Source organism: Monodon monoceros, unplaced genomic scaffold (assembly GCF_005190385.1).
Source record: "Monodon monoceros isolate NGI ecotype Baffin Bay Population unplaced genomic scaffold, NGI_Narwhal_1 Super_Scaffold_13, whole genome shotgun sequence".
In the NCBI taxonomy this organism is placed as follows: Eukaryota; Metazoa; Chordata; class Mammalia; order Artiodactyla; family Monodontidae; genus Monodon; species Monodon monoceros.
In genome coordinates this window covers 82,115,071-82,128,754 of record NW_021703769.1, presented here as the reverse complement: position 1 = coordinate 82,128,754, position 13,684 = coordinate 82,115,071, and the positions used below count along the sequence as shown (strand labels likewise).

Genomic DNA, 13,684 nt, shown 5'->3' with positions numbered 1-13,684 from the left:
AATCTTCTCACCAGGATCACTGCGGACTGGGGAGGACATCTCCGAGGCTCACAGCTACTAAGTTTTTAAAATACAGGCCATAAAGTCTATGAAACTGTTTAGAAAAAATTTATTTGAACATATGGAAGGAAAACTTAGAGACCCCAATAAAACAGAGACGTTCCTTTCCCTACTGATGGGGGCCACGCTCACAGGTTCCCCCGACCCGTGGGGACCAAGTGCTGGGTGAGAGCTTGCCATGCCGGCGGTTCAGCCTTGCGCTCCCGGAGCCATGGGAGTGCCTTGTGCTTCTGGCGGGACACAGCCCGTCCACAAGGAGGGAGGCCAGACACGTGGACGCGCACATGCTGCTCCTCCACCAGTGCTCCGACAGCACAGGCTCAGGGCGTGTGTCCGCAGTGACACCCCAGACCACAGGTTCACAGCCCTGGCAGCTTTTAAAGATGCCCGCATTGCTCCGCAGAGGGCTGGACGTTTCCTTTCATCGATCCCATCTGGACTTTTACGAATGAGACGGGCAGGAGGTGCCTGGACGGCGACGTCGCAGAACTTCCGCACCGACCCGGTTCTGTGGTTCTGCAGCGAGGAGGGGCCGCCCGGCTGCCCCCCGAGCCCTCTCCTATGGATCGGTCGTCCTTTCCTGGGAAGGCTTCCTCCAACCAGGCATGGAAGGCACGGTGCCACTCAGCGGTTCGCGGGGGCCAGCCTAGCGGATGGGCCTGAACGGGAAGGTCATGCCTGAGATGAAGGTGTGCCCGGGGTGCGTGGGCAGGGCAGGGTGGGCGGCAGGGTGGGCCGGCACAGCCCCGTAGCCCAGCGGGGGTGTGTGGATGTGAGGGTAGAACCCGGGAGGGAGCGCCGCGTGTGGCGACTGCGGCACGGGGCCCGAGATCACCAGCTGGAGAAGGCTGCAAACACAAGGAGAAGGGTTAGGATGCCAACGGTGCCAACGGTGGCATCCGCCCGACCCGTGGCGCTATGGGTGGGGGGCAGGCTAGGCTGCCGTGGTGGTCCTTGCTCCTGTGCCGGGACAGACACCAAGTTTCCAGGGAGGACGGAGGGTGGCTCATGGCTGGGTAGCAGCAGGAGGGGGTGACCTGGAGGCAGCGGGATGTATTGACAGACTGGGGCCCGGAGAGGCGAGGGGCCGTGGTGGGAAAAGCCGGGATCCTGCCAGCAACGATGGGGAGGGAGGGAGGGGGCCTGTAGTCCACAGAAGCTCCGGACACAGCCTTGGCATCTGTGGCTTGGGGACCATGCAGGTGTGCACTGGTGTCAGCCTCACCTGTCCACACCTTCGGGGGTTGTGACTGAGGAGCCACAGCTAAAAGGACAGAGGGCCACGCTTCTCCAAGTCACTCCTAATGACCGAGTCCTAACTGAATTCCAAGCAAAGCCACACAGAAGGCGGCTTTTCACATGACCCTGACGTCCGGAGTCCTCAGGAATGGCCCCGGCCTGGACCCAGCCCTCACCCACTTTCAGGGCCCCCTCCTGCCCCACTCCCCTCCCCAACCCCCTCCCACCCTGGCCTGCGCTCCGCTCTCTGTGGTTCAGCACTTCAACAGCCTCTGCCTCCAGGAAGTCCTCCCCACTCCTGAATTCAATGTCGCCTCCTATGCTGGTCCCTCCTGAGACCCCTTGAAGAGCTTCCTCTCATTAGTCTCATCCTATCTAATGCCACCCTCCCCTCTCAGCACGATCAGCAGAGCGTCCTAACTTTCTCTCCACCTCTAGCTTGTCCGGACTCAGCCTGAAATAACCAACTCCCCCGGTTACACCCCTTCAGGACAGAGGGCCCCTCCCCAGCCCTGCCCTCCCCCTGGATCCCCTGGCCTCTGTGCTTTGCTCTCCCAGCCTCACCCAGGGCAGTGGCTCCGGCTGGGTCCTGTCTCTCGAGTGTGTACACTGTCCCTCCACATCACCAAACCCCGCCTGCCAGGTCCCGTCCTTGCCCACCACTTGCCCCTCAGCTTCCCGGTCCCACGAGGCCACACCTTCCCTGCATGCTGTCCTGCTTGGCCCAGCGAAAGCCCACCCCGCCGGGCCACTTCACCCTTGGGCGACTGACTACGGTTGGCTGCTTCCTGGAGCTCTGAGATGAAGCGGGGGGCGGGCCTAGGTCTTTGGCAGAGTGACCCTCACTCTCTCCCACCCGCCAAGTACAAAGTCTGGTACCCTGGGCCCCCAGGAGGGGCTCAGGCAGTAAACCCAGGTGTGAAGAAAGCTGGTGCCTTTTAGTGGCTTGAAGCTCTTCTGACTCTCTTCACTACGTTTTAATAACTACTACGGTTGAATAACTCTGGGTAAGAAATTCAAGGAAACTAAGCGAACAAATCAGTAAGTCTAAGGAGGGAATACACTGCGGAGGCAAAATGTAGGTCACGTGCTTGTTTGAACCTGCACACCCTGCCACAGAGAGAAGGGGTTTCAGGAAGTTTCTGGTCTAGTCCAGAAGACAATTAATACAAAAGGAACAATCAGAAATCAAAGAGGTAGTCCAAGCGACTGCAGGCCACTCTTTCCCCACGTCAGTGTCAGGCTGCCCCCCGGGGGACTGGGGCCCAGGGCTGTACGTCGGAGAAGCAGCTACAGGCCCCTGCGGGGGGGGGGGGTCCCTCGGGGCTGTTAGAAGTTCCAGAGGATTCCCACGGGGACCCCTAGTTGTAACACTGAGATGATAAATGATTCATACCCTATCACATTTTAATGCCCTGAAAACATTAAACATTACATAAAAGCTGTGCACAAAGAAGGAAAAGGTTGCAAAGGGATTAGTGCGAGGAGGTGAAGAGGTGCCACTTGCACTGGCGATGTCCTCAGATGCAGGAGACTTTCTTGGAGGGAAGAAAGGAAAGAAGGAAGGGACGGAGGGAGGGAGACAAAGGAACAGTGTGGGCTCCCGAGGGCGAGGTGGCCTCTGGACAAGCTGTCCACCCTGCCGATGTCACATCTCAAGGTGGACCGTTTTGTTGCTCCAGAAATCCCCATTTAACCACCCAGATGCCTGCCTGGAGCTACCTGCCCCTTAGGGCCCTCTGGCCACAGCTCCTCTCCTGTCAGCCCGGGAAGTAGCATCTGGCCCATCTTCTGGCCTCAAATTAAGCCTTTGCTCAGCCTGCCACACCTGCCCCACTCCCGGGCCCCGGCAGGGCTGGTGGGTCAGGCCCTGGGCGGCTGGGAGCACACACGGTGCCGAGGGGCCCAGTGGGCTTGCTCACCCTCCGTCCGCACTGCCTGCCAACGCCAGCCCTGGAGCCCCACTATCCACCTTAAAAACCAGTGCGACCCTCTGAAGAAAGAACTCGGCTGTTTTCATTCCTGTAAACCGCACCCAGGTGCACACAGCAGGCAGCAGGGCAGCTCTGCCTTCAAGTATAAACATCTCCTCACACGGTGGCCACAATTGCTGTCTTTAGTGGACACGTGATGTTCCATCCTTCTGACGTATCACTACTAACTTACTAAGTACCCCCCGCTATGGGACGGTTGGCTTGCTTCTGACTTTTTGCCACTGATAAGACTGCCTTTGCATGAAACATTTTTGTGCACATAGCTTTTTGCTTCTTAGCTTCAGTGAAATTAATTCGATTAAGAGAAACTCCTGTTACACAAATAACAGTAAAAGTTACAGTAGCTAACACTTCTTAGGTTATTTACATGTCAAGTACCATTCTAAGTGCTTTCTATGTTTTTACTCAATTAATCCTCACAAAACTCCTATGAGGGGAGCAGGGCGGGGGAGGCAGGGGGACCTGAGGCGGGTACTAGTGTTTTCTTGATTTTATAGAGAAAACAGGGGTAGTGGGAACTTGCCCAAGGTCTTACAGATAGGATGTAGTAGGGGTGGAATTCTCACCAAAAGCTGTTACGACCACACAGTTCCTGCTTTTCACCACTATTACCACTGCTTCCCCCCCACATTAGGACAATAACGACCACTTACGGAGAGACTCCCGTGTGCTGTGGACAAACAACTTTGCAAACACCACCTCATTTATACCTCACTACAACCCTGGGAGGCAGGTGAATTACGGTCCCCATTTTACAAGGGGGGAAACCAAGGCAAAAGAGTCAGCCCCGGCGTCACAGCAAACCACAGACAGAACCACGCTCAGAACCCGGTCTGTGCCACCCGAGACCAAGGCGCTGGCCTAACCGACACAGTACTTCCCTGAGGGCCGTGCGATCAATGTCGCCAACAGTGCGCACCATCACCACGACCCACACGCACGCTGACTTAGTGAGCAGTAAAGGCCCCCTGAGTTCGCTCCGGCTTCTTCCTTGACGCCCAGAAGGATGGCCACTTTTCTTACCTCGTTGATGGACTCCCTGCTTGGGCCTCCTCTCCTGTGTTATGCTATCACATCCATTCCCCCACTTACTGTCAGGTCCTGGGGGGCCCCTTATTCACAGACGCTCTAGACCCTGCAAACCAGCTCTCCCCAAGAAGCCAGGACAAGGGGTCCGCCCTGCCTTGCACCCCACCACTCCCTCACCCACCCCCGCCCCCACCCAGCTAGAAGTCTTGGGAGGATACTTACTTATTATGGGGCAGCCGGGAGCACAAGGTTCTCAGGTCATCTGAAATGAAGGAGACACAGAATTAAGGAACGGCCTGGAGATGACGAGGTGAGAGGTTTGCTGATGTTCAAGGATGCTAGCGAGACAGTAACAGTACCTCATGCTCACCTTCCTAGCACCATTTAGAAGCGGGGCTCTCTTTTTCTTCCAGTTTTGCTTTAGCACACGCCCTCAACAGAAGATGTCACTTAGGAAAGGGGGCAGCTCTACTGGCAATTTGTCAGATGGCTGGGAAAAGGCCCAGAGACAACAGATCAGACGCCCAAGGCTAAGGGTGAGATAAGAGGGAAACCCATCTCCAGGGAAGACTGCATGGGCCTCAGGCAACGTCTGTGAGCCAGCAGTCAAAGAGCAAACAGAAGTGTGTCATTAGCATCAGATCATTCTTCTGGGCGAGTTCAAGCACTGAAATGCAGAATTAAGGAGCCCTCTGAACAGGTAATGGGAATGTTTCCTGCACTTAAACAGGTGCATTTCATTGTATGTAAATTATGCTGCAATGCAAAAGAACTGCAGAAAAAGAAAAGATTCCCTAAGAGGAAGGAGATTAAGCCATTATTATCTGTGCTCTGGAGGCATCCCCAGGCCTGGGCAAAACAGCCAGGAGACACCCAGATGCCACAGCCACAGGATTCTACCTGGGCACGTCCTGCAATTTCCGCCCACCTACCCTGCGTTCACTGAGAGGAAAGAAGTCCTAAAAGCGGAAAACAGCCCTTGTTCAGGAGCCCCGATTTTCTTTCCGGCGGGTGGTAGTGACCCGCCCCCGGGAGGCCTGAGCAGGCAATCACCCACCTCTCGTGCACAGCAGGGCTCCGGAGGCCATGGCCACCTGCAGAGCCTGTGCCAGCCGGTCCAGGGAGAGCTCGATCTCCTGGGAGGCGTTGAGGGGGTTCAGTTCATCCGCCAATCTGTTGATCTCCTCCACCAGCGGGACCATGTGGTCAAACAGGATGAGCCCCAGGCGGCCGTACAGGTTCTTCTCAGTCAAGTGCACCTGGAGCATCATGAGGACCTGCAGGACGCTGAGGTGGAGCTTTGAGTACAAGAGGTGGGAATCTCTGTCCGTCCCCCCCGAGTCCTTGGTGACTTTGGCAGTGATGGGGCCATTGGCTAAGGGGGGCTTCTTCTTCCTTTTATAAGCCAGAGGGGCCTTCACACACCAGCGGATCAATCCAGTGAGCGGGGTGAGCTCTAAAAATCCTATTGGGAGATTGGCTGCGATCGGAGTATTTAAAAAAGTGATGAGAATCAACCTCGAGTCCTCAAAAATCCAGTTGACAATCATCTCAAGCAAGTCCAACGGTGGGATGAGATCGTCTGCAAAACAAAGTCAGAAGGGTCTTCAGCCCCACGGACAGGAGACAGGGACAGACAGACCTTCAAGCTCACAGTACTCATCACCTGACATCTGGACGACGCACCTCTGTCCTCACCTACCCTCTGTCTCCTTTCCTGAGAGGGAGAGGGCTGGGCTCTCATCCGACTTAGGAAGGCCTGGCCATGGTTGGGCTCAACACATTAAACCAACAATTCCCTAGAACTCCATTATGCCTTGTGATCCTATGTGTCAATTTAAATAAAAGTCCACTATCTATGTCCAGAACTACCACCACCACACTTCATCCCTTCCCTTGTGAGTAGGTTTCATCCCCGTGTTTGGTGTCCCCTCAGTGGTACGGTGACAGCTACAGGGGCCATCAGGGAGCAGCTCAAAGTCCAGACAACGATCTGTCCGCTGCCAGGAGCCATCCCAGCCCCAAACCTGGAACCTCTAAGCAAGGTCTGGCCTCCTGTGAGTCCTGAGATCTAGTACATTCTATGGCAAGACAGAGAACAGTAACTTTAAAGACAAAAGTTGATATTTATTCTGAGTTTATGACGTGCCAGGCACTGGGCTAAGTCCTACCACAGATGAACTCACTTAATCCTCAAACAAACCATCTATTATATAGAGGATGAGGAAACTGAGGCACAGAGATGTTAAATCATTTTCTCCAGACTCATTAAAACTACGTGGTGGGCCCAGACCCGACCCCAGGTGGCCCAGCTCTTACCACTAGGCTACACCGCCCATCCTGGGGTCAGCGGACACTGCCCTTAGGCTGTGTGTGCGTGGGAGCGGGTCCCCAGCCTCCTGCCTCTGGGGCTGTGCACACCTCAGCTCATGAAGCTGGGGATGACGGAGCCCCTTCCGGGCTGCTGAGGTCCAGAGCCAAGCATGAGAAGAGAGACTGAGGGGCAGAGTGAGCCCCGTGTTGGTGTGAAGTCTCCAACTGCTCTTCCTCAGGAGACACCGGCCTTTCCCCTGGGACTGTCTACTGCTTGGGGGCTGACCCACGCCCTTCCCTTCTGCTACGAAATGACGGTGACAAGAGGGAGTTGTCGTCTATGACCTTTACTTGGCAAAATAAACAGTGGTGACCCTGTGTCCGGCCCCTTGACTCCCCGAAACGTTTCTGTCTGGGACACGCCAGTCTCAGGCCCGCTCCTCCAGCAACCCAGCCCCTCCCCCGCCCCACACACGTCTAGCTGGGGCATCTCCAGAGCCTGAAGGTGGCATATGCACACATGCTGTGTACACGTGTGCTCGGTGAGTACACGTGAGTGTGTGTACTTGCGTGAATAATCTCCACAACCTTCGTATGCAGAGACCCAGGTTCCCTGTGACACTGGGGCAAGAGGGTGTTCTGTTTGGTTAGGTAAGCCCCTTCCGTTTCACAGCTTCGGAGGCACAGACGCCCGTTAGCCACAGTACCAAGAGCAGCGGCAAGCACCCTGCTGCCAGCGGACTCAGGCCCACCCTCTGGGCCACCACTATGGAGCCAGGGATTTCTGTATCTCCAACCTCATCCAATTGTACATATAAATATATAGCTCTCTCTCTGTCAATCCTACCTCGACAGAGTGGTTTAAAAAAAAGACTTGACATGTCAGACTGGCAAACTGACTTAAGAGAAAAGTACCACGTCTCATGTACATCCTAGAACGTTAGTGGTATTTTCTGAACATTATTTCCTTCTCCATATGTTAATGAATCCATTCCCAATGTTAAGGTCAATTTCTGTCCTTGTCGCCCTGGAATAACCGATGACTTGAGAGCAACTACGATGCTGCAAATCCTTCCTATGGGAACATAAAAGGCCTAAATACCGTTCCTAGCTATTAAGAGCTCTTGAGAAGCCTCTTAGGAGAGCGCCAGGGAAGACTCCACTCCAGCAGCGGGGCGCCCACAAGCCCTGCCACCCATCCCAGCAAGCAGCATGCAGCGACGAAAGCAAAGTATGCAATTACGCGCGGGTATGATACGCACTTAAACGTTCATGGTAGGTCCATGCGAACTTTCTCAAGAGAACTAAAAAGTCTAACGGCAAGGAAGAGAGTTACAAATAAAAGGAGAGTCAAATACAATCAGGGTGCTGGCAGGAGACCAACGCTGGACTGAACAAAAGTGGAGAATGCTGTTAAGGCTTTCCAGCAGCTGGGTTAGCTATTAGACCAGGAGAAGAAAGAGGCTACCTGCCAGCCCTCTGAGCGGCCAGAGCTGAGGGCAGAGGAGGAACCTGAACTAGAACAGCGGGCTTCGGGTCTGCCTCTGCAGAGAAAGCTGCTCACGAGGGCGAGGCCTGTACCTTCCCCAAATGCAAAGCGAGGGCAGCAGCCCTAGCCAGGGGCCGCAAGGGCTGTGGGGGTCATTCAAGGACACAGATGTAGAAGGACTCAGTGCTTGTCAATCCATGTTCCTTGGAACCCACTCCTGGGGGAGGAAAGTGGGCAGCAGGGCCCAGTGGGTGGGGTCTGAGACCCCTGCCACAATTCAACCAGAGCTGGTCAACTTCTCTTGGTTTTCTTTATTGGGGGTCCAGAGGGCTCTGCTGCTGGACAGGAACGACGGACGTGGGCTTCTCCCAGCTGAAGTCAAATGCCATCTAATGGCCTCCCTGAGGCCCTCTCCTGGTACCTTGCTAAGGAAGTCTCAGAACATCACCCACAGGCCAACAGACATGCTTGCCTCCCGGCGCAGGAAGGACACATCACGGCCTGGGTAATATTGTTGCCACAAATGTTGAACCTTTCATAAGGAAACAGACAAAACTAAATTGAGGGACATTTTGCAAAACAACAGGCCCGAGCTCTCAAAAAATGTCAATATCATAGAGTTTTTTTAAAGGCTGGGAACTGTTTTATTTTTAACATATTTATTGGAGTATAATTGCTTTACAATGGTGTGTTAGTTTCTGCTGTATAACAAAGTGAATCAGCTGTATGTATACATATATCCCCATATCTCCTTACTCTTGCATCTCCCTCCCACCCTCCCTATCCCACCCCTCTAGGTGGTCACAAAGCACCGAGCTGATCTCCCTGTGCTATGCGGCTGCTTCCCACTAGCTATCTGTTTTACATTTGGTAGTGCATATACGTCCATGCCACCCTCTCACTTCGTCCCAGCTTACCCTTCCCCCTCCCCGTGTCCTCAATTCCATTCTCTGTGTCTGTGTGGGAACTATTTTAAAAGGACCAAAGTGACGTAACAACCATGTATGAGCCTTGACTGGATCCCGAATTCTCCTGGTCCCTCAAAAGGGGGGAAAAAGGCTATAAAAGACATTATTGAGACGATCAAGGAAATCTGAACAACGGCTAAATATATGCGATAAAAGTATTCTGTCAGTATTTAATTTCTTACATGTGCTAATGATATCATGTTTGTGTAAGGGAATGTTCTTGTTCTTAGATACACATTTAAGTATTTGGTACCTGACACTGGCAACAAGCTCAAGGGTTCAGGAAAAAAATACTTGTGAGTGTGTATGTGGAGAAGGGGAAAGAAAGAGCAAAAGGAAAAGAGAAAAAAAAGAATACATGGCAAATGTTAATAACTGGGGAACCTCGGTGAGAGATACACAAACCTTTGTTGTAACATTCTTGCAGCTTTCCTGAAGTTTCGCAATTTTTCAAAATAAAAAGTCGGGAATAAAAAGGCAAGTCATGGGGCCCACTGGTTAGGATGCTGTGCTTCTAATGCAGGGACCACGGGTCAGTCCCTGCTTGGGGAACTAAGACCACACATGCTGAGTGGTGTGTTCCACAAAAAAAAAAAAAAAAAAAAAAAAAAGCAGGTCATGTCTGGGGAGAAAGCCACATCTGTCCCAGACACCAGACCCTTGCTTATTAGCTGTCTGCCACCTGGACCATGCTGAGTCAGGCAAATGGGACTCACTAAGGAAAGTTCCCTGTTAGCAAATTCCAGAGGTGCACGTGGCCCATCCCTTTAGCTTTCAGCCTGAAATAAAATACACACTTCAGAGAGAGAAAAAAAAAAAAGGCCATGCGCTGGCTGGGTGTTCAGTGCAAATACAACTAGCAATCGGCCGAAGCCACTGTAAGGGTAACAATCTGCTTAAAGTTTACCTGACGACAGGTCATACAGCGCAGTGACTGAGGTTATGAACTGGCAGCAGAAGCGAGGGCTGGCACTGAACATCTGCTTCAGCGTCTGAACGGATCCCGGCACCAGACAGCAGTAGTCATCCACGAGGGCCCTGGCTAACCGCACACAGTAGACCACAGGCGTCCGCTGGAAAGAAGCCACAGTCCGTGTAACTACAGGTGTCGTGAGCCAGGAGACTAGCAACTATGTACACGTGGTGAAGATCAGAACTGGCAGAACCCCTTCCAAGAGGGGAAGAAGACGTTAACAGCTTACTTTGAAGCAGAGGTTGGCAAATGAAAGCCCACAGACCAAATCCACCCTGCCACCTCTTTCTGTAAATAAAGTTTTATTTAAACACAGCCCTGCTCATGTGTTTGCTATTGTCTCAGGCTGCTCCTGCACTACAAGGGCACAGCTGAGTAGGGGTGACAGAGATCATATGACCCGGGGGACTTCCCTGGCGGTCCAGTGGCTAAGACTCCACGCTCCCAATACAGGGGGCCCGGGTTCGATCCCTGGTCAGGGAACCAGATCCTGCATGCCACAACTAAAGATCCCGCACGTGGCAACAAAGATCCCGCATGCAGCAACTAAGACCCGGAGCAGCCAAATAAACAAATATTTGTTTTAAAAAAGAGAAAGATTATATGACCCGAAAAGCCTAAAATGTTTACTATCTTGCCCTTTACATGAAAGGCCTGCCGACCTTTGAAGTTTACTTCAGAAAAAAATCATTCCTGACTTCAAGTGAGGAAACGATAATTTTTGTAACTCTACAGGTGAGACTCCAGAGGTAAAAATTAACAGTTGGTACCACTTTGATGTGACTTAGGAGAGTCTGTGAACTATCACATGATTTAGAGCAGTACTTTCTCAAATTTTCCTACGGTCCTTTCCTATTACGGATTCCGTTAATATTTTTGAACCCTACATCACCACCCTCCCGTCTTTTTCCTTCCCACTCAGATGCCCATCCGTAGCCACATTTAACCGTTGTTCAGGATGCTACAGTTTCAGGGCTACAACACGGCCTGCAGGGCAAACTGCAAGGAGGCATCAGGCCAGATTGTTCATTCACGCACCAAACCAGCCATCTCCACCCTTTTCTCTGGAGGAAGCTGCAGCCCTACACCCCAGTGTGGCAAACCCTGACCCAAGCCACCAGACCCTTTCCTGTTGTTAACATCTGCTTTCACTTTGCCAAAATGCCAGCGCAACAGCACCATGAGAGATAAATGGAAAATTATATGATGAATTTCAAGATGCTAAACTTGACTTCATCAGGTTGTCAAGGGATAGAGGTTAACCTTGACATTAAATACAACACACAAGATTTATTCAGGTGTCCCAGAAATCAGGATGGTGGCCATTAAGGTACAGATTCCCTTGAGATTTACCTGTGTATTACAAAGAACAAAATATATTTTTACTAGCCAAATTTTAAAGATAAATAAGATCACAGGAAAAACTTTTAAATAAATTGGAAAAAAACCCCAAATGATGTCAAGTCCTTGGGAATGAAACAGGTTTGAAAAACTGAATGTAGTAAATTTTGTTAGCTTGGCTGAGGATGTTAATCAAAAATTTGAGTTAATAATTACTCTAAGTGGATTATGAATTTTTCAACAACTCTGAGTGACAAAAAAGCAAAACAGAATAGATCTTCCAAAAAACTAACACGAAGTCTACTATGAAAATACTTTTTTTTTTTTTTTTAGATATTTAAAAACACTGTAGAAGGCTCCTATGTCCATATCCATTAGAAGAGCCATCAGCTTTGAAACAACTCCTGGAACAACTCCCATGTATACTGATCTAACTGTATGAAAAACAAGCAAACATTGCCACAGTTTGACACATAGTGACCTTAAAAAAAAAAAAGAATCCAATCTTTGAGACTGCATGCATGCTGTTTTCAAAATCCTACCTTATTGTTTTCAACTAAGAAAAATTAATTTTCACTTATTCTGAAGATGGAGCCTTCATTTACCGTTACAAACTACTGTTTCTCAAGAATGGTGATCAGGTGATCACCTGTATATACAGGTGTGGGGTATCAGCATACAGGGTAGGAACATCAAGGAGATAACATATGGAAAAGACCTCTCTAGAAATCCAATTAAATTAAACTTCCTGACACGAAACACCTCTTCAGAGACTCTCAGAGATGCTATCTCTAGAGAAGTACCTGGAGCCAGGAGGCTGCACACTCCAACACTGGGATTCGACACACAGCCACTGCCATGGAGACCAGCTTTCCCAACAAGCTCATTCGGCTGTCATCGGCTTTGTTCCCTTGGGGGCTGAAAAGGGATGAGAAAATAATCTGCCGGACAGAGTCCTTGGTTTGCTCCTGGAAATAACTGCACATGATTTCAAGAAGTTGGAGCTCCTGAAGTGAATTCAATCTCTGTAAAACAAATCCAGGAGAAGCGATGAGAAATTCGGCCTATTAATTTCACACAGTGAGAAAACAGAAAACACTGGTTTCACCAGGGAACTTTTCACCTCCCTAAAGCCCGGGTCCCACGGAGAACTCTCTACTGTTAATCTCGAGAAATACCATTCTACGTCATTATGCATCACCCTAGGGGGCTCAGGATGACCTACAGCGGTTTGAGATTCTCGGTAACAGGCCTTTAAAGTCTCTTCCTCTAACACCATTGAGACATGGTTGTCACAAGCCCCGCAAAACGGGCATTTTGGCTGCTGCTGAAGGAGCAAAGCCAAGGGTGAGGACGGAGCCCCCGATCCGAAGAGCGTTTGTGGTCTGGCCGACGCTTGTCACCGAGAAGGAAAAAGGAGCCGGAGTTTACTTATCGGGGACGCGGCAGCCGGACGCCCGGCGCACCTTGGGCTGCGCGCCGCGCTCCTTGGGCACCTGGAACACGAACTCCTCGAGCAGCTCCACAGGGCCCTTGTCCACGATGGGCAGCGGCGCACTCTGCAGCTGGCTGCTGAAGTAGATGTCCAGGTGGTACAGCACCTCCTTGGCGGCGCTGAGCGCGTCGCGGCGCAGGAGCGAGTGGCGGATGTCGCTCATGGTGCCACCTCTGCGGCCGGGGCGCCGGGAGCGCGGCGGGACTTCCGCCCCGGGCCCCGCGGACGCGCCCGCCGCTGCCGAGACAAAGAGGCCGCGAGTCGGCCTCCGCCCGCCGACCCTGGGCCTGGGCCGCGGCGCCCGCCCGCTCCCCGCTCCCCGTTCGGGCCCGCTCAGGGGGCTACCGCCGCCGCCGGCGGCCAGCGGGCGCCCCGGGTGTGCGACTCCGGCGCCACCAAGAGCCCTGGGAACCCGATGCCGCGGAGTCGAAAGGCGGCAGATGCCGACCGCGGCAACGGCGGCCCGCAAGGGCCAAGCGCAGGCGGTGGCGAGGGCCCGCCCCCTGAGGGCGCCCCCTGGCGGCTCGGCCCGCGGGCGCGGAAGGGCCCCGCCCCTGAACCCCGCCCCTGGGCCGCGCGACCGCCGAGCGGGTCCCGAGCTGCCGAGCTGGGGGCCACATCCACCAGAGAACGCAGTCTAGGTCTTGTGCGCGCCCCCCAGCCCCGCAAGGCCCGCCCGGAGCTCCCCTTGCTTTCTCTGCGCGGCGTTCAAAGCCTACACATGTGATTTCACGGAGCTTTTCCAAGGATAGGGTGGTGGTGCAGGGCCGTGGCTCAGGCCCC

General features: G+C 52.8%; 1 protein-coding gene across 3 annotated transcripts; it reads right to left on the bottom strand.

The window, feature by feature from the left end:
• Window positions 1–13,337, bottom strand: CUNH7orf26 (chromosome unknown C7orf26 homolog). 3 transcript variants are annotated; one of them, XM_029219557.1, is made up of 6 exons: window positions 12,873–13,337; window positions 12,210–12,431; window positions 10,000–10,165; window positions 5,380–5,904; window positions 4,545–4,584; window positions 1–719 (listed from the first exon to the last, which is right to left on the bottom strand). In XM_029219557.1, the coding sequence occupies exons 1-6, from the start codon at window positions 13,062–13,064 to the stop codon at window positions 707–709; spliced, it is 1,158 nt and encodes a 385-aa protein (XP_029075390.1). In that variant the 5' UTR covers window positions 13,065–13,337; the 3' UTR covers window positions 1–706. The 3 variants fall into 3 exon arrangements, with proteins under 3 accessions (XP_029075390.1, XP_029075389.1, XP_029075388.1); XM_029219556.1 differs by lacking the exon at window positions 12,873–13,337 and adding an exon at window positions 12,632–12,839 and having other exon boundaries at window positions 2–908; XM_029219555.1 differs by having other exon boundaries at window positions 96–908.
• Window positions 13,338–13,684: the final 347 nt, after the last annotated feature.